Below are 27,921 nucleotides of genomic sequence, written 5' to 3'. Positions count from 1 at the left end.
CGGGTCAGCAGCAACACATCTACACCTCGGTGTTCCTCTCAAGAGAGGTGAAGTTTAGATTGGGGAGGGGAGGGGAGGAGGGGGGCAGTAAGTTCTAGAGTAGCCAAGGCTGGGAGTGGTGCAAAGGGTAACCGGTGGGAAAGGGCTGTCACTGGGGACTGGGGTTGTCCAAATCTCCAGTCAAGTTTAAATCACACAGAGCTCCACTGACTCTCAGTTTGCATCCTCCTCTCCTCTCCTGTGCGTCCTCTCTAAGCTCGCCTCCGTCTTTCTCCTCCTCTCCGGTCCATCTGCCGGCCGCTCTCCCAGCCAACCTCGTGAGGGGCTCCTGCTAGGCGTCTTCCGCCGAACATCTGCAGCGACTTTTTCGCCTAAAAGAAATACAAACTTCGTTTGTTTTCCTTCCCGAGGCTTGCGAGAAGCTGAGAGCCAACCGTCGCCATGGAGGCCATCAAGAAGAAGATGCAGATGCTGAAGTTGGACAAGGAGAATGCCATTGACAGGGCAGAGCAGGCTGAGTCCGACCAGAAGGCGGCAGAAGACAAGTGCAAGCAGGTGAGATGTGGCTGATGATAGAAAACCACAGGACGGATGAATTTTATCGAATTGCACAATAAATGTGTCACAGTGGTAATATGTGATCCGAAGAATAGAATACTTTGATTGGAGGAAACATTTGCTGTAAATTAGAACGGCCTTGCTCATAGAGGTAATCTTTGATGTTAGCTTTATCTTAATATATATCAAAAGGATTTCTTATTTACATTGATACCAGCCATGTTTCTTCGATATTATTAACCCATCTTTGCCCCTTTCATCACATCATGTATCTTGGTATCATTCTGTTTTATTTTGTAGTTGCTATGAGCAACAAATTTAGTGTGTTTTCATTTTATATAAGTACTTGAAAAAAGAAAAGTGAGTTTTAAATCGAAGCTGGGTTCAAATAATAATAGAAAAAGCATCGCCAAACATGTGCAGGCTGCAGAGGGGCTCAACGTGAAATGTCAAGAATTTCCCAAGAGAACCAAATGTTGAATTACAAGGAGCAGCTGATAATGAGCGCGGTGCTGAGGAATACACAAACGAGGAGTAGGTGGAGGATCTCCAGATGGAAGCACAAATAAAACGGTGGCGACTGCCGGTCGTTAATAATCGCAGTTAATCGAATGGGTTACACAATCCCACGAGGAGTGGTGCCGCAGAGGTTAAAATACTAGAGCAGCTATTGTATTAGTGGACTCTGTTGCTCAGCTTCCTTATCAGAGCTGCAGTCTGAAAAGAAAAACCTCACAAATTCCAAATATCCATATTTGGTCCTGCAGCGCCCGAGCCTCTGACAGCTCGATATTTCCAGGCCGGGCTTAATGATAGCGTTCTTATACCACTTGATACGTGCAAAGTAAAATCTGGAGATGTAACAGGATATTTGAGGTTTCTAAATAGAGGCAATTATTGCACAGAGGGAGTTTGTGTCATCATTATGGTGGTACGAGAGGAATGCTGCAGAGCAGAGAGCTGGAGAGGCTCGGACAAAGCCAGGATCTACATTAAAGCAAGTGGAAAGAATCCTCTCTCTGGTGGCTAAGCCCTAATCACACCCTCAGAGAGCACAAGGAGTGACAGTTGTCACTGGCACTGCACATATGGACCCCCAGCGTGTCTTCTGCATCGAGGAACAGTCAGAGTGAAATCCTAGACGATTACTCAGACCTCTTTAGTTTGCTGGGATGGCAGGGACACAGGCAGTGCTGCGCGATGCTTCCTTTGCTATTCTTGGCAAGATCAGCTAAACATCTAACTGCAGCTAGGCCGAGTGAAGGCACAGAAAATACACAAAACTAATGTAATCAGCTATTGCACAGCACATCAGGCTCCAACAATAATGAAAGGGGCTGGCTCGCCCAAATTATGAGAGAATTTTAAACACTTCAGAGGGAAATTCCTCTTGATAGACCACAGACATCGTGGACGGCTTAGTTTGGAACATCTTCTTCTGGAGAAAGCTGAAATAAAACATGAAATTATGTATTAAAGATATTAAATACATGGTTCCCTAGGATTGATTTTTAATGGGATCTTTTTTCTGGCTCCACCAGTAGATGAAAATATTTCAACCCTGGTTATTTAAACCCTGGAGATGTCCAGACCTTATGTTTATTAGCATAAAGATGAATATTAAAGCATCAGCTAATTAAACATTCGTGGTCACCATAGGATGAACCCAAATGAACCCCAAATAATCCATCCAGCTTCATCACTACAAGGAAATGCCCATGTGCTAAATGCAGGCACGAATCGTTTTTACAGACATTCATAGTTCCCAGATGATGAATCCTAATGATGTCCAGACATGGGGAAATAAAAATGTCCTAAAATGTCATAAATGGGTGCACTTCGTTTTATCCAGACAATGAAACCTACAGATGGTATAAGTTTTCTTCAAAAAAAATGTTTCCCCAAAACAATCGGAAATATCCTCTAGCGGCAAAAAACTCAAAAAACAGAGTTCCACTTATACTTTTACCGATCGATAACTTGTCTTGGTTGCTGACCACTATCTCTCACGTTTGCCCTCTCTCAGCTGGAGGACGAGCTGCTGGCTCTGCAGAAGAAGCTGAAGGGAACGGAGGATGAGCTGGACAAGTACTCGGAGGCCCTGAAGGACGCTCAGGAGAAGTTGGAACTGTCGGAGAAGAAGGCCACAGATGTGAGTTTACCACAGAGCCTGGCATCTGAAACACATTATTCACATTACCCAGGAACTTCTGTAGCCGCTGTCCCGCAAAGTATCAATATCCACCCTTTCATGTGGACCGAACTAAATATCTCCTCATGATCGGAAAAAGGCCGGTAACACAAGTTCCTGTCTGTCAAAATTGGTTTAAAACTAAATTAAACACAGAGAAGCTTTTTTTTAAAAAAAGTGGTTTAAGTGTTGCTGCTTTTCCTTACGCAAGCCCAAAAAGGCAGTGTCTGGACTTGCCTTAATAGTGTTTGTTATTACTTCTAAGGCAACAAACCATATAAGGAATGTGACTAAAAGACTGACATGTACAAATAAAGGAATACATACAAACTAGCACCCCCGAAGTAAATCCCGAGACTTGTGTCTTCTAACCCAGAAACTGCTGAGAATCGCAGAGTTATTGCGCTCCACCGAGGTCTGTAACTGAGATATTTCTCAAGCACAGACAGAACTTGGCCGGCCTGTAGCCAACCAGGAATCCCAGGAATGCAGCTTAAGCAAACAGAGAACCCCGTACTGCAGCGTCTAATGAAATCAATGCTCTGGCCTTTTTCTGGGGAGCGGTATTCTACTCCTCTTTGTCTGTGCTCACAGTGCGTACCTGGCCAAAAGGTGAATGACCACTGACCTTTAAAGAGCATCTACAGTATATATTGTGCCATGAATAGATTGGCTGTTTTCTAACCAAATGAAAGGAAGCTAAAAATGAATGAATAAAAAGTATTGTTCAGTGTGATCTCTTATTGAATAAATCTTTGAACAGCTTGGCTCAAATTGGGCTTTTTTTGGTGGAGTGACAAATATAACAATACAGTTGTGTCACTAGAAATCAAAACATGGTTTTACTAACAATACATGAGTCTTATTTCTTATATTTTAGTTTTTAAAGTGATTTGAAAACAATTTAAGTCGGGAAACTTCGAGGTTTTTCAGACCGAGGACGCCCAAACTGATGGGGAAATTAAGTAGGGACCCCCTAAATACTATGTGTGTTTTACATTAAAGTCAGCCCAGCGTTATACATATACAGTATTATTATCACTTTGTATTCAACGTCAAGTTATTCAAATAATACAGATTCAAATATTCTTTTTTTTTTTAATTTCAAACATGTAGGGTTAATGTATGTTTAAAGACATTTTAATTTGTGGGGAAATAATATATATAAGTATATATATAAAATAAATTATATGTATATATATATGTGTGTGTGTGTGTGTGTGTCTAATCAATCAGACTTTGTGACCCCCCCCCTCCCGCAGTACATCCACAGACCACCCTGTTGAAGACCTATGATTTAAACTCTAACAATCGCTCTACAGTTGAAATGAATGAATAAATAAAATGACCGCCCCACACTGTGGCCCTCAAATTGACCAACGCACAGATGAGATAAGACCAGAAAGGTTAAAGGTGAAAACAGATCAGATGACCCAGATTTTAAGGTCTACCCACAACTATGATTTATCCAAAACGTGTCTCACACTACTTACAGCGTATGCCATATATATAAATATATAAATATGTGTGTGTGTGTGTGTGATAAAGAGAAAGGAAATAAATCCAGAATTTGCTGTGAAAAGTGGGGAGGGGGAGCAGCAGCAGGAGGAGGAGGAGGAGGCAGAAGGGGGCGCTGAAGGAATGTGTCGCCACCCTATGGCTGCGGGTCATGTCTGCAATCAAATCAATTTACATTCCAGGCCACTGCAGGCCAACAGGCCCCATTGACTAGGATTATTGCCGCCCCACCCACCCTTGACCCTCCCTCCCCTCCACGAGAGAATCAGATCTTTGGACCCTTTTGATTTCTATACATTTTACAGCTCTCCTCGTTCCGTCCTGCGCACACGCCTCTAAGCCGTCTCTACTTCCTGTTCTCTTACACACAACCGCGTCCGATCATGAGTCATATTTCAGTCAGATTGTCTGCTGACTCAGACGGCCCCATTCCTTTCTTTATTCCCCTGCCGCCTAAGCACCTTACGTTTGCCATATAAGTACACAATAGAAAACCCAAACTTCCTCTCACACACGCAAAAAAAAAAAAAAAGTGACATTGCACACCTCTTTTGTGGAGGAAAAGACCAGTCCCTTCCCCTCCTAAATCCTGTGATGTCATCTGAGACAGGCTTCTTCACAGGATTGGAGGATCTCGCCATAAATTTCCTGAAAACTCCCTGCCCTTTTTTTTCCCATCCCAGCCCTGCACGTCCCTGATTTCCTGCTCGGGCAAAAAAAAAAAAAAAAAAAAAAAAGTTTTCCCTGAGAGCGGCGCATCGATAACTTAACGGACACAGATCGAGAGTTTTGTTCTTTGTTATCTTTACTTGGGAGAGCTGAACAATCGACGTTATGGAGGCTGTGAAGAAGAAAATCCAGGCTCTCCAGCAACAAGCTGATGAGGCAGAAGATCGTGCGGTGACGGTACAAAGGGATTTGGACGCTGAACGGCAGCTTCGCGAACAAGTGAGACTTCAAATTTACGATTAAAACCGACTTCAGGCGCATTTTTGCGTTTGCCCTCGTTACCCTCATAGCTGGGAAACATATTTGCCGAGAACCGACGAGTTTACGCACAGCGTCTCGGCGTTAGACGCCAGGTAGTGATAATAAAACGCCCATTACGCGCAAATAAACCACTCAAAGCGGCGCTCCTGTTGTAGATTTGTTATATATTTTTTAATCTGGTTAAGTTCACTGTTGGCCTTTTTTACGGGCAAGTCGGGGCATCATTGTAGCCACATTCCTTTGCAGACTTTTTGTTCGACTGTTATCTAACTTCAACCCGCCCCTTGTCTCTTAAACTCAGTTTCATATTGACGTGCCTGTACGGTAGACAAACCTTTTATTGTAAAAAAAAAAAAAAAAAGACTGGAGCCTTTTACAATAACAGTTTAACTCTCAGAGACGTTTTTTGTTGTTGTTGTTTTATCAAACAACCAAAAGTTTTCTTTTTTTTTTGTTTTGTTTGTCTGAGTCACATTTGACACATTTATCTGAAACCCAAGTTTGGGGGTCTTTCCTCTCCTCTTCCTCCCCTCCACCTCCTCCTCCTGAGCCTCCTCCTTCAGCCCCTATGCAGGAAGAGGAGAGCAGAAGTGGCTATCTGTGATATCATTGCTACAGGAAACGGGGCCGAAGAAGCGGCAGCCTGTTGCTCCCACCCCATTTCAGCCAGCTGCACCATTTCAGACATGTCAGGGTTAAAAAAAAAAAAAAAAAAAAGTGGCTGTTATCCGTCATCAGCATGTGCCTGGTCAAAGTCCTGAACTCATCACGGTTGCTCGGAGTGAAACCGAGTGCTTGAGATAAAGGAAACAGGAAAACGAGCTACAGAGGATCGATCATATTCACATCAGTTGCCTTTAGAAATGCTGTGTAACTACGACTTCCCAGATATGTAGACAGTTTTTTTTAGACTAAACAATGGCTATCCTTCCTGCAGCATGTTTCCCCGCTGACCTCTGACCCCTCTCTATCCCTCTTCCTCTCTCTGTCTCTCTCTGTGGCTTTAGGCCGAGGGCGAGGTGGCATCTTTGAACCGCAGGATCCAGCTGGTGGAGGAGGAGCTGGACCGGGCTCAGGAGAGACTGGCCACGGCCCTGCAGAAGCTGGAGGACGCTGAGAAGGCTGCAGATGAGAGTGAAAGGTGACGAGCAGCACACACACGTATTCACTGGGGCCTCGCTGCTGTGGAGGCCGTAGAGCAGGTTTTGAGGTATTTTTTTGAGGAAATAAAGCAGATACATATGCTATTAACATACACTTAAAGCTCACTGTTGCCCCGCCCCGTTTTGGGATACCGGTGGCAGATGGTGGTAGTGTCTTTTCACCCCAGTGGGTGTATTCAGCCCTTTTCAACAAGCGGTATATCTTCCCGGCATTGTGACACTTAAAATGACATTTATTTAATTGACCAAGCATGAAAATTGTCTGCTCCTCAGAGGCCGAGTCTTGCAGAACCCGACAACACCGATATCCAAAAATATTCCAAATATATGTAAAGATAATCCGGATTAATTATTTTCTTTGTTAAAAAAACAGATGCTACTAATTCAATGTTACCGTTAGTCAAATCGTTTCAGTTTAAGAATATAAATCTCCACCTCCCACTTAGGAGGAGGTGCCACCACAGCAGCAGCTTGTAATTCATCCTAATTTGAGCATCGCATTCCGATCTAAACCATCCTGACTCCTAGCAAATTAGAGCGAGGAGACAAATGGCCACTATCATCATTCAGATTTTCCTTTGTTGGAGCCAGTGACGAAAGACTAACAAAGTGTTGTGTTCATTCACAGAGAAAAGTACATTTTAGGTGTTTTTTTGTTTTTTAAGGTAAGGAACTCGCGCTTAAATGTCCTCAGTGTGGGTCCCAGACGGATCATGTGAACCACATTTGGATCTGATAACTGTTACTTTTATACGCAAAATTAAAAGCAGCCACAAACTTTACGAGATTAACTTTTTTTTTTCGTCAAGAAGGGGTTGTTTTCAGTCAAGATTTCAAATGTCATGTGGGTTTACTGTCAGTTCTTCGAGCACCTTTACCAAGCAGAGTGATACTTGGAGTAATGACCAATCAGAGTTGTATAATACACTGAATTGAAAGTCTTCCCGATGCCTCCTTAGTTCGGTACTATCAATCGACTGAACTTCTTTTTATCCCGCTTTTTCAGGGGCATGAAGGTGATTGAGAACAGAGCCATGAAAGATGAGGAGAAGATGGAGATTCAGGAGATGCAGCTCAAAGAGGCCAAGCACATCGCAGAGGAGGCCGACCGCAAATACGAGGAGGTGCGTGGAAGTCGCGTTTCGGCTGATTCCCAGTTCTCAAACGGTGTCATTTTTGCTCAGTTTTTACGTGTTTCGGCCAACAGGTCGCCCGTAAACTGGTCATCCTTGAGGGCGAGCTGGAGAGGGCAGAGGAGAGGGCAGAGATTGCAGAACTGTAAGCACGAATCAGTTGTTACCAAATATAAACTGTGACCTTTAATGAGCATCCTCTTATTAAAACGGCATATTTTCTCATCCCCTCAGTAAGTGTGGTGACCTGGAAGAGGAGCTGAAGAACGTCACCAACAACCTCAAGTCTCTAGAGGCTCAGTCTGATAAGGTAGCTCTTCCCACGGGCTCGACTCAAAACGACGTCAAACATTGACGTTTCCACAAGCTCAAAAAGAAGCAAATATCCCGCGGCTTTAATGCCGCTATCGTTCTCAGCACGAGGAGCTTTGAGCACGGAAAGATGGAATCATTATTTTTCCCAGATAAAAAAAAAAACTAAACAAAAGTGTAAAATGTATTGTTTTGTGCTAAAACAATGACCCGCTCCTGTCTCTGTGCAGTACTCCGAGAAGGAAGACAAATACGAGGAGGAGATCAAGGTCCTGAACGACCGACTCAAAGAGGTAAAATTCGTTTCTGCTTAAACTCCCGTGTGTTTCTCTGAGGTGAGCCGCGTCTGGGTGATTAACGTGCTAATTGTTTGCCGAAGGCGGAGACCCGTGCGGAATTTGCAGAAAGGACAGTGGCTAAGCTGGAAAAGACCATAGACGACTTAGAAGGTAACTTTTCTCATTTCAGCCCTCCTTTTTCTTTTTCCCTTTCAAATCTTCATTGTTCTCGACTTTTCCTTTATTCTTTACCTTCATTCTGATCGATGTGATTTCTTTCCTCCTTCCTCTTGATTTCCCGCTGTGACCTGCCCGCTCCTACGCTTTCCTCTGAACCTCCTCCGCCCGCTTTATCTCTGACCTCTGGCCTTCAGATGAACTGTACACTCAGAAGCTGAAATACAAGGCGATCAGCGAGGAGCTGGATCATGCCCTCAATGACATGAACACCTTGTAAAACCTCACGTTTTAGCTCATCACGTTTTCTCTTTGTCTCTCTTTGCCTTATTAAAAGCTCTTGCCGTTGTCTTGCGTCCCTTCTTTTTCACTGCTTGCATCCTGAACTGAAGCTGAGAATAAAGACATTTTTTCTCTTTTACCCTGTCTTCTGTCGTTCCCCTTGAATCTTCTCTTCTCTGACTGTCACTGTTTTCTAAAAATAAAAAAAAAAATCCAAATTTGTAGATTTTATAATGCGCAGCCACGTCTCCTATTGCTCTGTTAAATTAAATTACGGTATTATCGAATCTATTTTCAATTACCTGTGATCATCCGTCTACTCACGTACGTTGCATCTGCTGCTTTCTTTATTGCAGAGAAGCTATCAAGCGCTAAAGAGGAAAACGTAGGAATGCACCAAGTCCTGGACCAAACACTGCAGGAGCTCAATAGCTTGTAAAAAAGCCAAGAAGAACATCAAGCAATAAATAAATAAATAAAAAAAAAACTTCTTCTGTAAAAGATATTTTCTACATGCCATCCATTCTCTGTAATTTCACTCCTTGTTAAACACATGTAGCCCCCCTTTTTGTATTTATGGTTCTATTGTTTCTCTACCTTTTTGGGAAAAAAAAAATGGTTTTGGGTCCAAACGATTGTTGATCCGTGATAAATTGTGTTGTAGACCAAACTCGAGAGCACAAATAAAACGATGACGACGACAGTGTTGATGCTGCTGCTGCTGCTGATGTTTTATGTGTTGGCTGTGTGTCATCTTGCGTCATGTGTATGGGCATTTTTTTTTTTGTCTTTTCGTGCGTCCTAGAGGTGATTTCAACACACGCCCGTAAACTGTAATGGGAGAAAAGCTCCCCCTTCATTTTACGTGTGCTAACACGCACGGTGTTCTCGTCTGAGTCTGTGAAGTCGCTCTTGTCTCTTATCTGGTGCCTCTTTGCTCCCACAGCTGAGGCCACTAACTGAATGCTGCGAGTAGTTTTTCTTTTTTGTTTTAAAATGAGGTTACAGCATATTACAGACAACTCACTTTTGATTTAATGTCGAGGGTTGTTTTTTCCTAAAATAAGGAGGTCTTCAGACTTATATTAACACAAATTATCTTCAGAAAATAAATCCCGATTCCAGCTGCTTAATGCAGAATCACCACTCAAATCCGCAAATCCATGCACTGAAGAAGACCATGTGATGCAACTTAAAGTTCTGCAAACAACAACAACGACCAAAAGCCTTGGCGTCACCCTGGATATCACCCTCTCATTTTCTCCTCACGTTAAAGACGGCACTCTTTCGCCTCCGTAACATCTCCAGATTCTGCTGATCACTGCACCAGTTAACCGCTGAAATCCTGGTCCATTCATTCGTCACATCCTGCACAGATTACTGCACCGCTCTCCTCGCTGGCCTCCCCACAAAACTCATCACAAATCATCCAGAACTCTGCCGCCCAGATCGTCACCAGCGCCAAATCATCGGACCGTATCACCCCAATTCTCACCTCACTCCACTGGCTCCCCGTACGTTACATTACATAAAGCCTTCTGCAGTCTGCCCCCTCACTTACCTGTTTGACCTCCTCCTGGAGTACACAGCCCTCCTGCACCCTCTGCTCAACCTCTGCTGGACTCTTTTCTTGGTTCTATGTTTTCATTCTCTGTTTTTTTTTATTTTTTAATTCTCTGTTAAGCAACCTTAGGTGACCTGAAAGGCGCCATATAAATAAAATGTATTGTTATCCCCATCTTGCAAGGCTGCATCATCGTATCTGGCATGTATGCTACCGGTCAAAGGTCTGGACACACCTTTTCACTTAATTGAAAGAGAAAGTGTGTGAAAAGTCTTGACTGGCAGTGTTTACTCCTAATAGAAACTGCAACATGTTGTAGTAGTAGTAGTAGTAGTAGTAGTACTGTGAATGCAGTAGCAATAAAGGTACATTAAAAGGACTCATTATGCAACTAAATTACTGTTAACTATGCATCTACATACTCTACTCCGTATTTACTCTGTCAAATTGTAGTTACACTTACTTTTTACATGTCAAACCTTCATCTGGCCCGCAGCACGAATTTACAAAGTGGGAAAATTACATAGAAGGCTAGAATTTATCAAAGAAAATACATGCTACTTGCAATTTGAAAGTTGTTTGGAAATACAAGTGGACAAAACACTCATTAAGACCCAGAGCTAAACAGCAGACTGCAACGTGCCCTAAATTACACTTGTTTTTCTTTAGAAATTTCATTTTCTTTTTAAGGAAAGTTAACTAAATTCAAACATTCTCCTAATTTACTTGTATCAGGATCAGAATTACTTACTTAATCCCAAAGGGAAATTACTTTTTGTACCAGTGTTCAGAACAAAAAGCAATGTAGGCCATAAGTATATGTAGAATAAGTAGGCAATTATAGTATATAGTATTATAGTATAGTGTGTATATATATATAAACTTCGCCGTAGACCTTTGAGGAGAGTAATTTCAATCCTGTGTATGTGTTGCACATGTCATAATTGTTCTGAATAGTCTATAGCCTTTTGATGAATACAGAGGGATAAGAAGCGTCTAGATTAAAAAAAAAAGTACTGAAGTGTATTATTATATTTAATAATTATAATAATTATAGACTGTGTTATTTGAGTTGAGTTAACTTGTTTTTTTCCCCCTCACCAGTACTAACCACCAGTCACCGGCCCTGTGGCGGATGAACAGCAGCGGGATTCCGGGCCAGCAGGGGGCGTCTTTTGTGCGCAGTCACGTCGCTGCTTCGCCGGGCGGGATTTCCGCAATAATATCAAATATGGCGAAAACATACGACTATTTGTTTAAATTACTGTTAATCGGGGACTCTGGTGTCGGGAAGACATGTGTCCTGTTCAGGTTCTCAGAGGACGCCTTCAACTCAACGTTTATCTCCACAATAGGTGAGTTTTTTTCGGGGGGAGTTTGATGTAAACTGTGACACTCTGTGTGTTCATCTGTGGGCAGTATCTGCGACTCGGCTCTGTCTACTTGCTGGAGAGCTAACAGCTATGCTATGTGGAGTACTAGTTTCAATTTGCAAGTTATGAAATTTGTCGTTCTTTGCTTGTTGTTGACATAATGAACACAGTGGTAAGACGTAAAAGGTCAAAATACTGTTACGTGAGGGTTTTAAACGGAACGCGTATATTAGCAGTGTTTTTAATAATTGATTTATAAAGTCATCTCTCTCTTGCTCTATTGCTAGCTAGCGTTAGCCTGTAGGCTTCGTCTACATTCTGGCACAAGCACCGGAAAACCCGACATGCAGCACGCTATTTTTGATCAATACAGTCATTTATAACGAACTGGTCTTCTTTTATACACGTTTATACTGCCTCTTGTTGTTTATTCCCTGTCCGTTTGTATGAATTATTTTTATTTTTTTTATTTTTGTGGTACGGCCGTGGGAGCCAGTCTTCGCCTGGGTGTATTAAGCTAGCAAGCTAAGATTATGATTGACATGTATGATCCGCCTTTATCTGCACAGGCATCGATTTCAAGATTAGGACGATAGAGCTTGACGGGAAGAAGATAAAGTTGCAGATATGGTAAGTTTATGTCCTTAATGCTCGACATGAAGGATATGTACTTAATGGAGGAAAGACAAATATGGGTTGGACACACTAGACTCAAGATGAGCTGCCATGCAGACTATTTGTCTGCTCATCCTGAGTCGAGTGTGTCAAACTATTTGTCTTTGACATTTTTTTAATCAATCTTGTTATAAAAATAGTTGTGTATTTGCTCATTTTATTGTTTCAGAAGTAATACACAGGTTCTTATAATTATAACGTGCCTGTTTCTGTCTGAAATTACAAAAACACTGGTTGTATAGCCTTTAAAATGTGTAAGGATTTGCTGCCATGTTGATCTCTATATCTGAGCTTCATCCCATCCTGCTATGTCAGCTTTTAATTAACTTAGTTAATTAAGGTTTTAAGAGCTACCTGTAGTGAGAAATAGATTGAAACGTTCCCACTAATTTTCACAAACACTGCAATCGACATTTGTTTTGAAATTTTCTGACACCTTTGTTTCTTTTCTTTTTTCTTTTTAGGGACACAGCAGGCCAGGAGCGCTTTCGAACAATCACAACAGCCTACTACAGAGGAGCAATGGTAGGTGCCTTCATGTGCTGACGAGACGAATGTGACTTAAATCTTATTTCCTGTGAAGGCGCAGCTCCTCGGCTGCATTTATCAACAACACATGTGATTTACTGTCCTTTACAGGGCATCATGCTCGTCTACGACATCACCAACGAGAAGTCTTTTGAGAACATCAAGAACTGGATAAGGAATATAGAAGAGGTATGTACAGGTCCAAAATACATCCTCAGTTAGGAAATTAGTTAGGAAAACCACGGAGGGAATTAAACTTCTCGTCTCTTAATCCAGCATGCATCATCTGACGTTGAGAAGATGGTACTTGGCAACAAATGTGACATCAATGACAAGCGGCAGGTTTCCAAAGACAGAGGAGAGAAGGTGAGAAGTTTGATTGTATTTAATAGTAAATGACGAAACCGATGTATTGTTATGCTGGACAAACTTGAATTTCAGCTATTTCGTATTTATTTATTTTCCTCTCATTCCCGTTCAGCTTGCACTTGAGTACGGAATCAAGTTCATGGAGACGAGTGCAAAGGCCAACATCAATGTGGAAAATGTAAGAGGCCGCTTTTCCTGTTTTAAGAGTCCTGCATTAAATCTTAGCTTCATGAATCTTACAGTGTCCAGTTTATGCTGAAAAAGTGTGTGAGAAAGGTGGAAGTTAAACTGTCTGGTCATTTTAGAGGATGTGAGCGTTTGTGGTGAGTAGTCCGCCAAAATGGGGTTGTCAAAAATAACAAAGCGTGTTTCGGTACAACACAATGAGTTTCAATACTTGTGCAAACCACAGCCTCCAAAATTAATACACAGTTCTCTCAGTTATTTTAAGCACAGGCTGAATACCAGAGCCTTTATGAAGCGAAAGTTTAATGCTGGACCATTACATTAGAATGCATTTGTTTTCTCTGGTGTTCCTAATGAACTGGCAAGAGATTGTATGAGTTTACTTGCCTCCAAAGCGTCAACCAGAATCTAATCTTTTGTAACTTTATTGGCAACAGTGAATTCATTCAATAGAAAAAGGCAACCAAGATGGACAGATGTCTTCAACAATGGGGTTGCCCACATAGATTCTTTTTTTCTATATACCCTTTTAAACAGTGTGCCACATCCAAGTCCTTTCCAGAAACTGGTCACGTCACCTGATTTTTACACCATGTGCCGCAATTATATGCAACTCGAGTGCAAATATTTTTTGTTATTGAAAAGATTATCAAAGCATTTAAACTATTTATATCAGTCTAGATTTGGCCAGTACAGTTAGATTGAAGTGTTTACATGAGGCATTTTAATATTAGTACAGATAAAAACCTAGTTTTTAAAACAGGTTTCTAAATTAAGTTGAGCGCGAATCTGTTTTTTGTTTTGCCTGCTAATTTTATTTATAAACTGACTTCAGTTTTCGTCTCTATAAATGCCTTGTAAACAGATGCATATCATAAATTTAACTACATTTGTGTTTGTTCTGATTCACAGGCATTTTTGACGCTCGCCAGAGACATCAAATCGAAAATGGACACAAAATTGGTAAGTCTCACATAGCAGAGTTTATTTCGCAGTGTGAGAATGACTCGGTTTAAAGTCAACACGCTGACAGAGCAGTGACCCGTTTGATGTTTTTACTTCAGGAGGGCAACACGCCACAGGGAAGCAGTCACGGAGTCAAGATCTCAGAGCCTCAGAAAAAGACCAGCTTCTTCCGCTGTAGCCTACTCTGAGGACCGGGGCCTTTTCACACTGGCACAGCCCCGCTGGCTGGACATAAATGGACTGTGCTCGCTCTTAGCACTTCCTCCTTCCTCTTTCTCCCCCGTCATGGCCTGTCCTCCCAGTCCACAGAAACCATTATATTCTCAGTAAGCGGAGGCCTTCCCCCTCCTCTCTTCCTCTTCTGAAAGCTTCCAGAGGTGCATCTCTTCCATTTTAAAGAGAGATCTGTCAAAGTGGTGGGCTGGTGGAGGACTTGGCCAGGATCATTATCCAGATGTTCCACCTCACACAAAAGACAGGCTCTTACTTCTGAAGTTAGTCTCTTCATTCTAAGCACTGATGTTTCGCACAGGCGGTAGCACAACTGAGGATGGGAAATCATTTACTAGTTTTGGGATTGGAATACAAATGTGATATTTAGATATATTTTTTATTAGAGCTCTTTCCCTTTTTATGTGACAGACGTCAACCAGAGGCCGACGGGCTTGAGCTCCAGTGGAACAGAGCTGTTTTCGTTTTCATTTCAGCAGCTGATAGTGAAGTCAAGGGTCAGAGAGAAATTTGAATTGGAAAGGTTTTCACTTGCGCTTTTGTTTGCGTGTAGTTCTCGACAATCATTTGATGCATCCAAAAAGAATATGTGTTTCTACAAGCCCTGATCTCTGCTCGCAACTCTTTTCAGTATTGAGTGCCAGCTCGTAAGTGCTGGGAAGCAGTTTGGAAACAAAATACTTGACAGCCTGGAAATGTGTCTATACAGATTTAAGTTGTGCTGTCAAAGTGTCGGCTGAACAATTTATGATGGATTGGCATGTTTTTGTTGAACCACTCTGATCTAAGAGAAGGTACTGTAGAAAACGTAATGTGAAGGTGATTTAAGTACACGATATTGGAACATATCTCCCAAGTTCTTCTTGCAAGCACTTAACAACCGCAATGAAACCTTAATTTAAAGTTTAAAAGCCCAAGGGGATGTCCCCCAAGTCCAAAAAGCATTTAGTTTACCACCACATTAGATGAAAAATGGTGCAAAGTCTCACATTTGAGAAGCTGAAACCACCAAATGTTTGGATTTTTTTGCTTGAAGAGTTGATTCTTCTCTCTTGATTGACTCGTGAGGTTGCTTTAAAGAAGATGAGCCTTTCACTTGAAAAAGTTTTACTTCCAGCTCTGATTCACAGTCGAGCTAAATGACGTCTCTGGTTAACTGATCAGCAATTTAACAAAACCACTCGAGGATTCCCACTCTGTGGCCCTTTCCCCTCTGCTATCCATGCAGCTCTCCTTGCACTTTACCAATATATTGTGTTTTGTGTGTAGCCTGTGCCAAGTGATAGTTACAATTAATAAATAAAAAAAACACCTTTGATCTTTAATTCTTGGTAATATAATGGGCGTATTATACCAAAATTTACTTATAAATGACTCGATCTCTTATGCTATTTCACTGCTAACGATCCACCGTCCTGTTATTAGTCCACTTAAAAACAACAGTCGTTTGTGTGTATTAAAAAAAAAAAAAAAAAAAAACGTTTCTACGCTACTGCCCTGCCAAACTGATAGTTTAAAAAGTGACATTTACGAAAGCCAGCTTGACCTCAGCTTAAAGGCGGTCTCAGTAGTAGTATTTACATTTTACCTGTTAAATGTGGCGCTCTATTGTTTGGCAACTAGGTGGCACCAGAGGCAGAGTAGATGACCAGCAAACTCGGCATTTAATTGAGAAAAAGACAGTAAATTGGAAATGTCTGATGCAGATGTGTACCCTCTACTTGTATTTTTACTCCGATGTTGAAACCGAAGTCTGTTTCCATTATTGTTTTCCCCATTTCTCTAGATTTCATTTAGTCTGAAAAATCAAGTTCCTATATGCACAATATACGAAGGAGGAATCTGCTTTCGCTTGCCTGCACCTTCTTAATATCAAATAATTTGGGACCTCATGACTACCGCGACCATTTGTCTTAACCGCTAGTACTCAGTTCTGTCATAGGTGAGCTATGCATTGTGACTCTTGGACCTGTGCATATTTGTGTAAAATTTCAGACATACTTTGTAGACCTGTGCAGTTGAATGTGCAGGCTTTTTCTTTTTTTTTTTCTTCTTTTTTTTGGTCAATAATGTTGTTCCATGTGATTCACTGAGGCAAAAACGAGCCGTGCTGTGTTTATAGGAAACTGTTACATCGATGGAGGGTTTGTCGAGCGCCGTGTGTCGAGGCGTCGTCTCGGTCGAGTACTGTAGCTTTAAGTCATGAACAGAAACTTATAGGGAGCAGACTTTTTTTGGGACTCAAGCTGTATCATTTTTCACAGAGATGATACGTCCTCTTTATTTTATTATTAATATTTTTTTTTTTAAACCATATCTTTCTTAAGATTCCTATCACGTGTCGTCATATACTCAACGTCCGTTTTTACAGCCATATTTTCATTCCATCGAGTATGATGAAGTACACAGGGAGGTTTTTTTTTTGGGGTTGGGGGGGGTTAAAAACATTGTAAATATCACATTGAGAGAAAAAAATTATACTTAAATTGTACTGTACTTTCTAAACCCATATAAAAATGTATCTACAATTTGTAGATATGTGTACTTTTGATTTAATAAAATTAAATTTAAAAAAAAAAGTCATTCTGTGTTTTTATTGGCTTATTAGAAACGGATACCGGATGACTTTAGTGATAAATGGCTCGCCCTTTATCGGCCTGCTTTGAACCCACTGGAATATTCTGCCATGTGTTTCTTTTATAGTCTGGTGTAACTGAACCCCTTTAGACACAAAACACAAATCTACTGTTGATGGTCATAACTAATGAGCCTTGTCTTGATGGATCGGCCGATGCCTCCACCTCATGTGATAGACCTGCATTCACACCGTGGCTACAGGAGTAAAAGGAAAAAAAAAACAAATGTGTGCTCATTACAAACAAATCTATTTACAGGTTCCAGCTCAAAAATGAAGATGAAGATGTTTTGGGTTACACGTGTTTCACAACGTAGATATTTACAACATAAAAAGACGAGTGGAGATGTTCGCTATTTTCAGTCTGTCCCTCTGGTGCCATTCCAAGAAATGAAAGCACAGTGGCTGCTTCATTTCCTTATATCCTTATGTGGAAGGTGCTGTGAAGACAAAAATAAGAAAATTTCGTAAATGCTTGTGCTCTTGTGACATCATGACGTTAGCTGGAGGCAAAACAGAGGGAAGCTCGAGGCGAACACTGTCACTTTCAACCACGAAAATGTCGTCTTGCTGTATTTTTTTTGGTGCCAAAAATCTAATTTTTATGAAATTTTACCACATACCAGCCACTGTCATTCATGGAAAACTTAGGTTGGGCTGTGGCGTTTAAAAGAAAGGATTAGAGAGAGAGACAATCAACAACGTGGGCATACTTAAGATTAATATGTGATGCATCATCAGTTTCAACCTAGATAACAACATTATAGATTAGAATAAATCACGTTAAGCTAATCATTATTTAGGGGATTCTTGTTACGTATTAATGCTAATGCTAGCACTTTGCCCTCCAAAGTCTTCTACTTCTTGTTATATCTTTGTAGGAGAGGCTTCACTTGATAAAGACAGACCAGACTTCGTCCCTCACTTGAGTGCGAGTGTAAGGGTCGGTGAATGTAGTCCCATCAGTCACAGTCAACTTTTTAAAATAACACTCACGGTCTCGGGGAGTGAGTGTATTAGGATATTCTCTAAAACATGCATTTTCCTTGTACATTCTTGCCAAAACAGTGCATTGAAATATGCTAACCGGCGTTTACAGGCTGCAGTGTTTGAGCTGTGTTGCATCCAGTTAAGCCCCGCCCCTCAAAAAACGTCACATTGTTTACAAACCGTGAAGGGGTCCGTTGTTTTTGAATGTGTTTGCTCATCATCAGTATTTCTCGTGGTAAAATGTTACCCTGCCCCTATTTACCTGAGGAAGTCTGGGGCCCGGACGATCATGTGCTGGAAGTCCTCCAGAGACAGACGTCCGTCGTTGTCCAGGTCGGCCTCGTCTATCACCTTCTCGCACACCATCCTCACCTCGTCCTCGGTCAGCTCGTTACGGGTCAGTTTGTTCAGCGTCTTCTCCAAGTCGGACTTGCAGATGAAGTCATCATTGTTGAAATCTTGCACGGAAAAAAAGATAGAAGGAAGAGCTACAGATAATAAATAGGTTTTCAGTCCTTTCTTAAATGTGACTACTACGTTTGTTGTTTAATGATTCAACTAAATATTTGTCAGACCAGCAGTTTGACTGTTTCAACTCGGACCTTGGACAATTGATTGAATTCATCCCTTCCCATGCGCCAAAAGTGACTCGGTAACCTTATATTTTTCCATTTTTCTGAACGATATACACAGATCAGGCATAACATTAAAACCACTGACAGGAGACAGAAATAACATTGACCATCTTGTGACGATACATTGTTCTGCTTGTAAAATTGTGGACCTGGTATTAATGTGGATTTTTTTTTATGTACCTAGACCAGACCAGGCACTTCCGTCCCATAGCAATGACACAGACACTCTCACCTTGAGCTGTTTAGGAACAGCTCAAGGTGTTGACCTGGCCTCCAAATTCACTAGATCCCAAACTGATCTGTAGGATGCACTGGAACAAGCCCGATCCATAGACATCACTGTCCCTGTTACTGAATAATGAAGGAAAAGCCCCCTTGAGCCGTGGTCTCGGTCATGTGTATGTAACTCCTTCCTCTGTCAACCTTTTGTTAACCAGAGGCGACACTGGTGCAAAGCCGCATCGTGGGCTCTGACAAGCTTATTGCCTCTATAATGGGCTGGTTAATGATTTAAAGCATCCCATGCACCATCCGTCATGCTTCCAGGTCATGACCCTTCACCGTGCATGCTCTGTCATCATATTATAGTAAATAGTGTGTTAACTGACCCCATGACCCTATAAGAAGTCTACCTGACATTCTTCCATTAGCTAGGTACGAAATGGTGTTTTCTTTGTTTATTAAAGTATAAAATTAGATTATTTACACAGTCTGAATTTAACCAGATTTTCATTTATTGTTCCCATCTTCTCTCTGTATCATTAGATTTTAGTTAACAAAATTATTATTATTAATGCACAGCCCATTTAACACAAAAAACATTATCTTATTTGTTCAAATGGAAACGTGTGCTTACTTCTCTTCTCTTACTGAAAGGTTGTGGATAAGAGTCCATGTATGTTTTGAATTGTCATTGAAATTTCCGTTCAGAAAAGTATATTTGATTTTCATTTGTAAATTCAAAAATCATTTTTGAATTTATTGGGGTTGAGAATGGATTAAAAAAAAAAACTCAACACCTGACCTTAAAAACGCTTTTAATTTTCTATTTCTACAAACAAAAAAAGTAAAATAACATCGTTAGAAGACAGAAACAAAAAAAAAAGCGCCCGTTTTTTTTTTTTTTCGTATTGTACGACCGGAAGATAACGTTTTCAAAGTAAGAGCACATATGAGGATGGCGCTGTCTAACAGAAATGGATGGACTTGGATCAGTACGTTGTTTTTCGAAACAATAATAGTGTATGTCTCAGGGAAGACGAAATGCAGAAAAACTAAGCCGCACATTTCAGGTAAAAACTAAAAGTAACTACATATAATCAGGGAATAGTACTAGCTACTGATATGCATGCATAGATTTCTGCAGACGACAAGCCTTGTTTTGCCATGTCAAACATCACGTCGGAGTAAGATCCCAAAGACATTTTAACCTGGGCTAGGGAACCACAGAGAGAAGTTATATATTTGGGTGCTCTTGCCATAAATACAGTACCGTCCTCATACGTGCTCTTACTTTGAAAACACAAACTTCCGGTTTAAAAATAGGGAAAAAACGGGCGCTTTTTTGTTTCTGTCTTCTAAGGGTTTTATTTATTTATTTTTTCAGAAACAGAAAATGAGAATAGACCGTTTTTTTTTAAAGTTTTGTTTATCTATTCTTGACGCTGATGAAGAAACAAGCCTTGAATTTCAAGTTTAATTTTTTAATTTAAAAATGACTGCTCATGTGTTTTTTTTAGTACTTTACTACAAAACTACTGTGGAACAGCAACATTGACAAGGAAGTGACTCGGTAAAACACACCGAAGACAGGATCGTGTATAATTTATACTGACACCATTGTATTCAGTTTTATTCATCTTACCATAAATTTTGAACGCGTAGTAGGCCTTGAGGTCACGTGGAGCCATCTCACTGAGGACTGAAAACATGTCCAAGAAGTCATCCAGCGTCATGTTCCCCTCTCCGTCCTCTGAGAAAACCTCTGCGATCCTCTGACGGAATGGGTTGTCCTGGACAGAGAGGACAGTATGTCTAAATGTGAACACACAGAATTCGTGTTCGTCTCATGTTCTTGTCTGATTTATTTATTTATTTTTCATCTCATGAAAATCCAAATAAGCCGTCCCAATTAGGAATAATGAATGACCCAGAGTTTATGAGTGTAGTCCTGCTCGGCTCACTTTCCCTTTCTGATGCCTGTGAAGAGCGCGTTAGCGCACACACCTGTTTACCTCACTGTCACTGTGTAAAGAGGCATATAATTGACCCATTTCCAACAAGTGTGCCCTCTGGGACCCACCAGCTTTCTTCCAAGTTTAAAGGAGTCGGGTAACATATAACCTTTCAAAGAATTCTGTCGATTAGTTGGCCATTAATTATGGAGTGGGAACACAGGGAGAGAGCGGGTCTGCTGGGTGCGTGCGGACCAGTGGGTGTACCTTGAGCTCTGGCATGCTGCCAATCAGCTCATATGGTAACTTCACATCTGGGTGGTTGGTGTAGTCGAGAGGAACGAGCTGCGGCGCCAAATCCCGATAGCGGTAGAAGAGTCTGGGGAAGGGTCAAGGAAAAGAATTCACTTTCAATACTGAATTACAGTTTATCTTCTATGTTATGATGTGTTGTACTTCAGGGCATTTAAGTTCCAAAAGTGGTAGCTTCATTCATTCATTGTCCATTCAGTGCTACGTTAGAAGAAGCAATGCTATTTAATGCCATGTTGTTATAGATATTTGTCATGTTTTTTTTTTTCTGTGTGAAAAGTAGCATTAATACACCGATCAGGCATAACATTATGACCACTTTCCTAATATTGTGTGGGTCTACCTCCAGAACAGAATGGACATGGGTCTTCTGAAGGTGTCCTGTGGTGTCTGGCAACGTAATGTTGTTAGTGGAGGTCTTTGGGTGCTCCTGGTATCCTACAGATACTTGTTCCGTTTGGGATCTAGTGAATTTGGAGGCCAGGTCAACACTTTGTGCTGTTGCTCATGTTTTTTTTTGAGCTGTTCCTAAACCGTGTTTGAGTGTGTGCCTGTGTCAAGCTGCATCCGGCTGGGGATGACTGCTGCCATCAATGAGTGTCATTGCTATGGGGTAGTGGGGGTGCCTGCTCTGTTCTATGTGGATGGTACATGTTTAAGTGACATCCAGACGAATGAATGCCAGGTCCAGGAGTTTCCCGGCAGAACATTGATCAATTTATTGGTCAATGTACTTCTTCTGTCAGTGGTTTTAATGTTGTGGCTTATCAGTCTGTATCAAGAAGCATATACAAAATAAGCTCACCTGAGAATTTCTTTTCTTGTAAAATATGTACAGTCCTGCAAATATAGTCACACCATGGCAGCAGAGTTAATACACAGCAATGGAAAAAAAAACATTAAAGGTATATATAGATATATATATTTAGAACATATAATTTATAATAAAAGCTCATGTTTTACGTGTACAGCCCTCTAAAAGTAGCATCCTGTAAAGTACACATAAATCAAATCAGCCAGAGAGTAAATGTGCTTATTTGATGCAAGTTTGAAACATCCTTTCACTGACTTCAGATCCCAAATGATCTGATTTGAGGTTTTGACTGTAAAATGTGCAAAGGCAGACTAACAAAATCAAATCAACAAACGCCAAAAGGTGTGCTTTTTCCTTCTTCTCCCCTTGCACCACCCTCATGAGCCTTAACATCTTTTCCGTTAATAAGCTAGGAGCCGAGGAGTCTGATTAATCTTGTTGACACATGTTGTGAGCTGGTAGTGATAAGAAAAGCAGCATTTAATCTGAGCTGGTCTCATTCACAAAGAAACAAGACTGACACTGACCTGATAGGCATCTAGCTGCTGCGCTGTGAAGATGGTCTGTTTATTCCCCATGTCTGAGCGCACAAACTCCCGGCCTCAGCTCCATCTCTGCTCCAACATTAAGTGTGTTTTTTTTTCTTTTCAGGTGGGTTTGTCAGATATGAAATACTCTCACAAAAGGAGGCCAGAGCCAAAGAGGAGATCAGGTGTCGGGCTGCCACCGGGCCCTTTGGTCCCCACTATAATGGCAGCATTTCATCGTTTTCTCCGCTGTGAATAGCGGCCCCTTTGACAATGAATAAAGGGCTGTCGTTCAGCATCATGCCAAGTGGTATCAACCCCCTTTAGTGCCACTCTATGGCCGACGCCTCGCTCCCCGATCAGGTTACGCTCTTTAGAGGCAGGGTTTTGTCGTGGGCAAATAGAGTTTTTGATAGGAGACAAGTTTTGTTTCATCTGAGAACTCCATCGTCGGAGTACTGTTTCACATCCAGCTTAAGGTCAGGTGTTGACGTATTTGGCCTAAAACGAAGTCGGAGTTTACATGAAACTGCCATTTATTCTTCTATTATTACTTAGAATATAGGGAGGGTGCACAGTACACTAAACTTAACCTCTCTCTGTTGCAAGTGGAAAGACGTTAAGCTTAACAAACAGGGTTATGTTGGATATTTTATTCTTGAAAATCAATAATATGTTTTATTAGTAGGACTCTATGTCTGTGCATAACAACCTGGGGTCCAGCCAGTTCTTTAACCACTAAAAGGTTCAAAGAAAAAACTGCAGGTAACATTGAAAACCAGCTTCACTCATTCTTCCTCAAATGTGAACCTTAACATCCCTGGAAATTTGGTCCATATTCTGATCGTGCATCACATCAGGGTTGTAAGATGTGTGTTTGTTTGACTGATGCAGGACACACACACTTTGCAAAACTGAATATAGACAACTGCCATAACCTTTCACAGTCTTTAATAATTCATGCACAAATATTATGGGAAACAAGAGTATTAGGAGACTGGCATTAAAATATGTTTAATCAGAAGCAACCAGAGTGTTTGACGTTTTGATGTGGTTTCAGGGTCGGATACTGTTTCCTGTCTGGGCTTCTGGTTATGAGCAGGGAAACCTTTTTATGACATTTAATTTTGAAAAAGTCTTAAATATTGCCTCTTTCCAGCTCTTGGCTATAATATTAGTTTAATTTTACATTATATTAATACTAAGTTTACATCTGGCTGTTGGCTTTAGTAAAGAGAGATTTCCTTTTCGTGACTCCCAGTCTTTTTTTTTTTTTTTTTTTGCTGATATGTGCTTTGCTACCGTTCACCAAGAAAGTTTCCCTCCAGCAGCTCTCACCTGTTCCCAGTCAGCTCTTTTAATTTTAGTCCGCGCCTGGAGGTTTCCCACTCCTGAATTCACACCCTTACAGAACGACGTGACTCGGAGCAAATCCTGGAGTAGAGAACTATAGTAGCATGTTAAATATTTGCAATATTTCTCTTGAATATTCAAGCTCTTTTTCTTTTTTTTGTTTTTTTTTGTTTTTGTAACATATGTAAAGGCAGGTTGTACAAAGAGCTCAAAGAGCTCAAGGCGATGGTGGGAACGGTAAAGTTCAACAAACCCAGGTGAGGTGGTGAGGGGGAGCTACAGGGACCTCTGCTACTCTTTGTTGGATTACGCTTTCATCAAAGGAGGAAAACATTGCACATGAGTACTTTCAGAATAAATGTTTGTTAGGATACTGGGTTTAATATTTAAGTGTTTCATTAATAATTCAGACCTGTTCTGTAGACTTGCTTCTATTGTGTATTTTTAGCATATTTTTCAAGGCATTTAGAGGAACATGTTTACAAGGTTACATGATCATATTAAAAACAAATCAGTTTTACTTGTATCTACCCTTGAAACTGAAATACCAGAGTTGGACTGCATATTAGAAACATCCTCAGCGTGTAATGCAGTGATCGAAAACAGAAACACAAGCTGCGGTTCATTGCGAGGCATCGTCATTACTCACACTGAGATTACTGGTTACACTCAAATATGATTATGTCTTGTTATAGGAGACGTGTCATTAAGTGAGGAGGGAGCCTGCTCCAGGTTTAGCTCAACAGCGTCCTCTGGTGGTGAAGTGGAGACTATGCAGACGAGATCCTGGTGAGGTGAAATTCAAATAAAAGTTTAAAAAGGAAGAATGTGACAACTCAAACATTAGTTATGTTGCAACTAGTAAATTTGCCAGTTGACACTCGTATTGTCAGGATTGTCAGGATATATTGCACACACCTATAAAGGTGCTCTGTATATTCGTATAATTTGTACGTATGGGTTTCTGGGAGGTAAAAATTTTGATAGGCACACACACACACACACACACACACACACACGCTCAACACTCAACCCTCCCTCCTGACACAGACACACAGCTCCCCCACCATGTTGACCTACTTATATGTATATATCTCTACAGCTTTATTTTATTTTATTATTTATAGTGCTTTCTGCTATTTTTATAGTTGCGCTACTTTAGCCAGGAGCTCCCATTCAAAATTAAGTTACGTACGCACATAATGACAATAAATGTTTCTTAATTTTGAACCTAATAGTAATTTTAAACGTACACAGAGTCATACACATAAAACTGAGAGAAGATGGTAAGTGTTCGTCAAAATACTGCAGGAATTGAGGGAAAATGTTCTAACAGGAGTTGTTGAACGTGGTTGAGCTGTGGTCCCACAGTCAAACACGTCTATCTAATATGTCCTTAAAATAACTGGACACTGAAATCTTATTTTTAAATAAATTCACAGGTTCATCTTTCTCTTTACCACATTTATTCTGACTGTCTAATATTTTACAAACAGAAAACATAAAATATACACATTCACATCTTTCACTGGATATCACTTCCCTCGCTGTCATATATTATAATTTATGGATATTTACATATAATACAATGGGACATTACCCAGTTGTAGTGGCACATTAATCTCAGTTGGCTGTGAATCAAACCTCTATTTACATTGTATTCTTAGAGAGTTTCTGTGCAGCCCGACTAGTCTCTGGTTGATGTCAGTGGCAGCCACAGCTCCCAGCCACCATGTCGTTATACTGCTTCAGCACCACATTCTCGTCGTCGTCAAAGTAGAGCAGGTTGATGGAGAAGAGCTTGTCGGGCACGCAGCAGGGCGTCTCGACGCCTTTGAACAGCTTCAGGGCATTGATGATGGACTGGACGGTGGCGTGGTTGGTTGGTCTCATGTTCTGACCCAGAGGGAAGGGGCAGGAGCCTTTGCAGTGATACGCGTTGTAACCCCTGGGAGATACGATCCAGCCGGACCAGCCGATCTCCTCGAAATCTACGTAGAGGGGCAGGCGCTGGCAGGGCATGGACACCCCCTCCTCCTCGCTGTAGTCCAGAGAACGAGCGCTGCGGGAGGACGGGCCCGACATGGGGGCTTGAAGCAGGCTGGAAGTCACTGTGCCATCGCTTGGATCTGGAGGAAAAAAAGACTTTTCATTAGGACATAATGTACAGTTTTATTATGTTCCTAAAATATAATAGGATTAAATTCTCAAGTACATGGTCATCTTCACCAGGAAGACATTTATGAAGTATTTCATCTGGTCCCTACAGAAAAACCTGCATTTGCATCAAGCTGACAAACATCCTCACCTGCGTTTTCAAGGTTTGCAGAGTGACGACCATCATCTGTGAAAAGCACCAACATGGGCTGCTTGCTCTGATGGTGGTTGCGCCCGGAAGCAAAGCGGATCAGTTTCAAATCCATCTGGCTTCCTCCCAGTGTCCGAACCACCACGTGGAGCCCCAAGTTGCTGCCTTCATCTGCCATCCAGGAGCGGACCTTCAAGAAGAAGAGGTTGATCGGTCAGTTAGATCCCAGACTTTTACGCTACACACTCCAGAGTTTGTTAAAGTCAAGTTAAGTCAACATTATTGTCAATTCTGACATGTGCAACACAATACAGGATTGAAATTACCATCCTCAAAGGCCTACGGTGCAGCAGCTCAACAAAAAGAATGTAAAGTAGATGATACTTACAGCTTGTGTGATTGTGAACACTTCCCAGCCAGTAGAGTGGACTGGGATGAGTCGAGAAGACAACAGCTTCTTCTCCAGCGTGTTGTTGTTTTTGCTTCTGTCAAGCAGCTGATAAACACTGACCTGAATGAAACACAAAGGCATTAACCAACAGTAGAAACATACAACTGAGATATGCACCATTCAAATCCAACATAAATCCATCCAGGTTCAACTGTTGACTTTTCTTGGATTACAAACCTGGCAGAAGTGATGCCTGTTGAATGTCTGCGTGGCCTGAGGTCGCAGCTTGAAAAGATGGAGCTCTGCGGTGAGGATCTTCTCGGTTCTTGCAACCGTTGACAAATTGAACCTGAACTCCACCTGTTCACTGCGCACTGCAATGGAATTAAATGATTAGTTACCCCACAGAAAATCTAATTATATTTTATCCGCTACAGTCAGTTTTAAACGCAAGCGGGCACGAGTCGGATCTTACATTTGTCAAAGAAGCTGCGCACAGTATTCCCCTCCAGAAGATACGGGTCCTTGGTCACACCGTCCACGTCTGCAACCGTGTTGTACAGATCGAGCATATACTGAGGTGGCTGCTTGTGTCCATGGATAGCAGGGGGGTCCTCCATCCCAAAAACTTCCAAAAGCCTCTTGATGGCGGCTGAACGGACTTCCCCTGACTCGTTATCGGCGGTAAAGTGGTTCTCCGTGTAGTGGGCTGAAGGCCGTGCAGCGGCTCTGCACAGGAAAGCGGCAAAGCTGATGAAAATAAGCGTCAGCATCTCGGAGGTGTGGGTAGATTCCTGGTGCATCAGTGTCCTCGAACCGCACAGCAACTTGGAGTCGGAGTGACTGCTGGATCCAGGAAGCTCGACTTTTTATATCTAATGCCCCTGTTCACTCTTCAGTGTCGCCAACCTTTGGTAAACAGCAGTAAAGATGCTATTTGGTCGCAAATGTAAATCACCAATCAGCGAATGTAAAGGGAGACTAATGGCGGTGTTAACGAGGTGTGAACCCGATTGTGAATTTTATTCAAGCCCATTGTCTCCACGTCTGGCAAATACGCCTCAAATAAACTTCGTTCAGCGCCTGAGTCTCTTCTCTCGGATATATTTATCAATAAAGGACAAAAATGCGAAGTTATGGACAGAACAGGAGTGAAGCCGATCTCTTGAGGGACGTGGACTCGAGGTGGGAAGTGGATTGCGCCTAAATGAATCCATTAATTTAGAATAATGGGCACACTGTCTTAGGTGGAAACCAATTACTTCGATAAAGAGACGGGTGTCGCTGG

At 41.5% G+C, this 27,921-nt stretch overlaps 4 protein-coding genes across 7 annotated transcripts; 2 read left to right on the top strand and 2 right to left on the bottom strand.

Moving 5' to 3' along the window:
* Positions 1–141: 141 nt before the first annotated feature.
* On the top strand, positions 142–9,305 carry tpm4b (tropomyosin 4b). 4 transcript variants are annotated; one of them, XM_047590635.1, is made up of 9 exons: positions 142–555; positions 2,585–2,710; positions 6,265–6,398; positions 7,427–7,544; positions 7,628–7,698; positions 7,788–7,863; positions 8,096–8,158; positions 8,245–8,314; positions 8,518–8,741. In XM_047590635.1, the coding sequence occupies exons 1-9, from the start codon at positions 442–444 to the stop codon at positions 8,598–8,600; spliced, it is 855 nt and encodes a 284-aa protein (XP_047446591.1). In that variant the 5' UTR covers positions 142–441; the 3' UTR covers positions 8,601–8,741. The 4 variants fall into 4 exon arrangements, with proteins under 4 accessions (XP_047446591.1, XP_047446590.1, XP_047446593.1 ...); XM_047590634.1 differs by lacking the exon at positions 8,518–8,741 and adding an exon at positions 8,959–9,305 and having other exon boundaries at positions 149–555; XM_047590637.1 differs by lacking the exons at positions 142–555; positions 2,585–2,710 and adding an exon at positions 4,943–5,215.
* A 2,022-nt stretch (positions 9,306–11,327) lies between these two features.
* On the top strand, positions 11,328–15,973 carry rab8a (RAB8A, member RAS oncogene family). The gene is made up of 8 exons (XM_047590638.1): positions 11,328–11,521; positions 12,109–12,169; positions 12,679–12,739; positions 12,854–12,931; positions 13,019–13,108; positions 13,224–13,289; positions 14,210–14,260; positions 14,362–15,973. The coding sequence occupies exons 1-8, from the start codon at positions 11,398–11,400 to the stop codon at positions 14,449–14,451; spliced, it is 621 nt and encodes a 206-aa protein (XP_047446594.1). The 5' UTR covers positions 11,328–11,397; the 3' UTR covers positions 14,452–15,973.
* cib3 (calcium and integrin binding family member 3) lies at positions 15,952–22,766 on the bottom strand. The gene is made up of 6 exons (XM_047590639.1): positions 22,582–22,766; positions 22,046–22,080; positions 21,196–21,307; positions 20,619–20,766; positions 18,382–18,577; positions 15,952–17,569 (listed from the first exon to the last, which is right to left on the bottom strand). Exons 1-6 carry the CDS (start codon positions 22,630–22,632, stop codon positions 17,548–17,550), a joined length of 564 nt encoding a protein of 187 aa, XP_047446595.1. The 5' UTR covers positions 22,633–22,766; the 3' UTR covers positions 15,952–17,547.
* A 2,854-nt stretch (positions 22,767–25,620) lies between these two features.
* Positions 25,621–27,658, bottom strand: LOC125010208 (anti-dorsalizing morphogenic protein). The gene is made up of 5 exons (XM_047588598.1): positions 27,109–27,658; positions 26,871–27,007; positions 26,631–26,753; positions 26,243–26,432; positions 25,621–26,063 (listed from the first exon to the last, which is right to left on the bottom strand). Exons 1-5 carry the CDS (start codon positions 27,434–27,436, stop codon positions 25,639–25,641), a joined length of 1,203 nt encoding a protein of 400 aa, XP_047444554.1. The 5' UTR covers positions 27,437–27,658; the 3' UTR covers positions 25,621–25,638.
* Between the last annotated feature and the right edge of the window lie 263 nt (positions 27,659–27,921).

This window comes from Mugil cephalus, chromosome 7, assembly GCF_022458985.1.
Source record: "Mugil cephalus isolate CIBA_MC_2020 chromosome 7, CIBA_Mcephalus_1.1, whole genome shotgun sequence".
In the NCBI taxonomy this organism is placed as follows: domain Eukaryota; kingdom Metazoa; phylum Chordata; class Actinopteri; order Mugiliformes; family Mugilidae; genus Mugil; species Mugil cephalus.
This window is presented reverse-complemented; position numbering and strand designations above follow the sequence as displayed.

What these genes read in the sequence shown, in the direction of transcription:
- tpm4b (XM_047590634.1), top strand. Translation starts at nt 442, where the DNA reads ATGGAGGCCATCAAGAAGAAGATGCAGATGCTGAAGTTGGACAAGGAG. An exon ending in AGGGCAGAGATTGCAGAACT is followed by an intron (nt 7,699 to 7,787) that starts GTAAGCACGAAT and finishes TCATCCCCTCAG; the next exon opens with TAAGTGTGGTGACCTGGAAG. An exon ending in GACCATAGACGACTTAGAAG is followed by an intron (nt 8,315 to 8,958) that starts GTAACTTTTCTC and finishes TCTTTATTGCAG; the next exon opens with AGAAGCTATCAAGCGCTAAA.
- rab8a (XM_047590638.1), top strand. Translation starts at nt 11,398, where the DNA reads ATGGCGAAAACATACGACTATTTGTTTAAATTACTGTTAATCGGGGAC. An exon ending in AACGTTTATCTCCACAATAG is followed by an intron (nt 11,522 to 12,108) that starts GTGAGTTTTTTT and finishes TTATCTGCACAG; the next exon opens with GCATCGATTTCAAGATTAGG. An exon ending in CCTACTACAGAGGAGCAATG is followed by an intron (nt 12,740 to 12,853) that starts GTAGGTGCCTTC and finishes TGTCCTTTACAG; the next exon opens with GGCATCATGCTCGTCTACGA.
- cib3 (XM_047590639.1), bottom strand. Translation starts at nt 22,632, where the DNA reads ATGGGGAATAAACAGACCATCTTCACAGCGCAGCAGCTAGATGCCTAT. An exon ending in ACAAGAAAAGAAATTCTCAG is followed by an intron (nt 21,308 to 22,045) that starts GTGAGCTTATTT and finishes ACCCTTCCCCAG; the next exon opens with ACTCTTCTACCGCTATCGGG. An exon ending in GCAGCATGCCAGAGCTCAAG is followed by an intron (nt 20,767 to 21,195) that starts GTACACCCACTG and finishes CTCTCTGTCCAG; the next exon opens with GACAACCCATTCCGTCAGAG.
- LOC125010208 (XM_047588598.1), bottom strand. Translation starts at nt 27,436, where the DNA reads ATGCACCAGGAATCTACCCACACCTCCGAGATGCTGACGCTTATTTTC. An exon ending in ACAGGCATCACTTCTGCCAG is followed by an intron (nt 26,754 to 26,870) that starts GTTTGTAATCCA and finishes TGTTTCATTCAG; the next exon opens with GTCAGTGTTTATCAGCTGCT. An exon ending in TGTTCACAATCACACAAGCT is followed by an intron (nt 26,433 to 26,630) that starts GTAAGTATCATC and finishes TTCTTCTTGAAG; the next exon opens with GTCCGCTCCTGGATGGCAGA.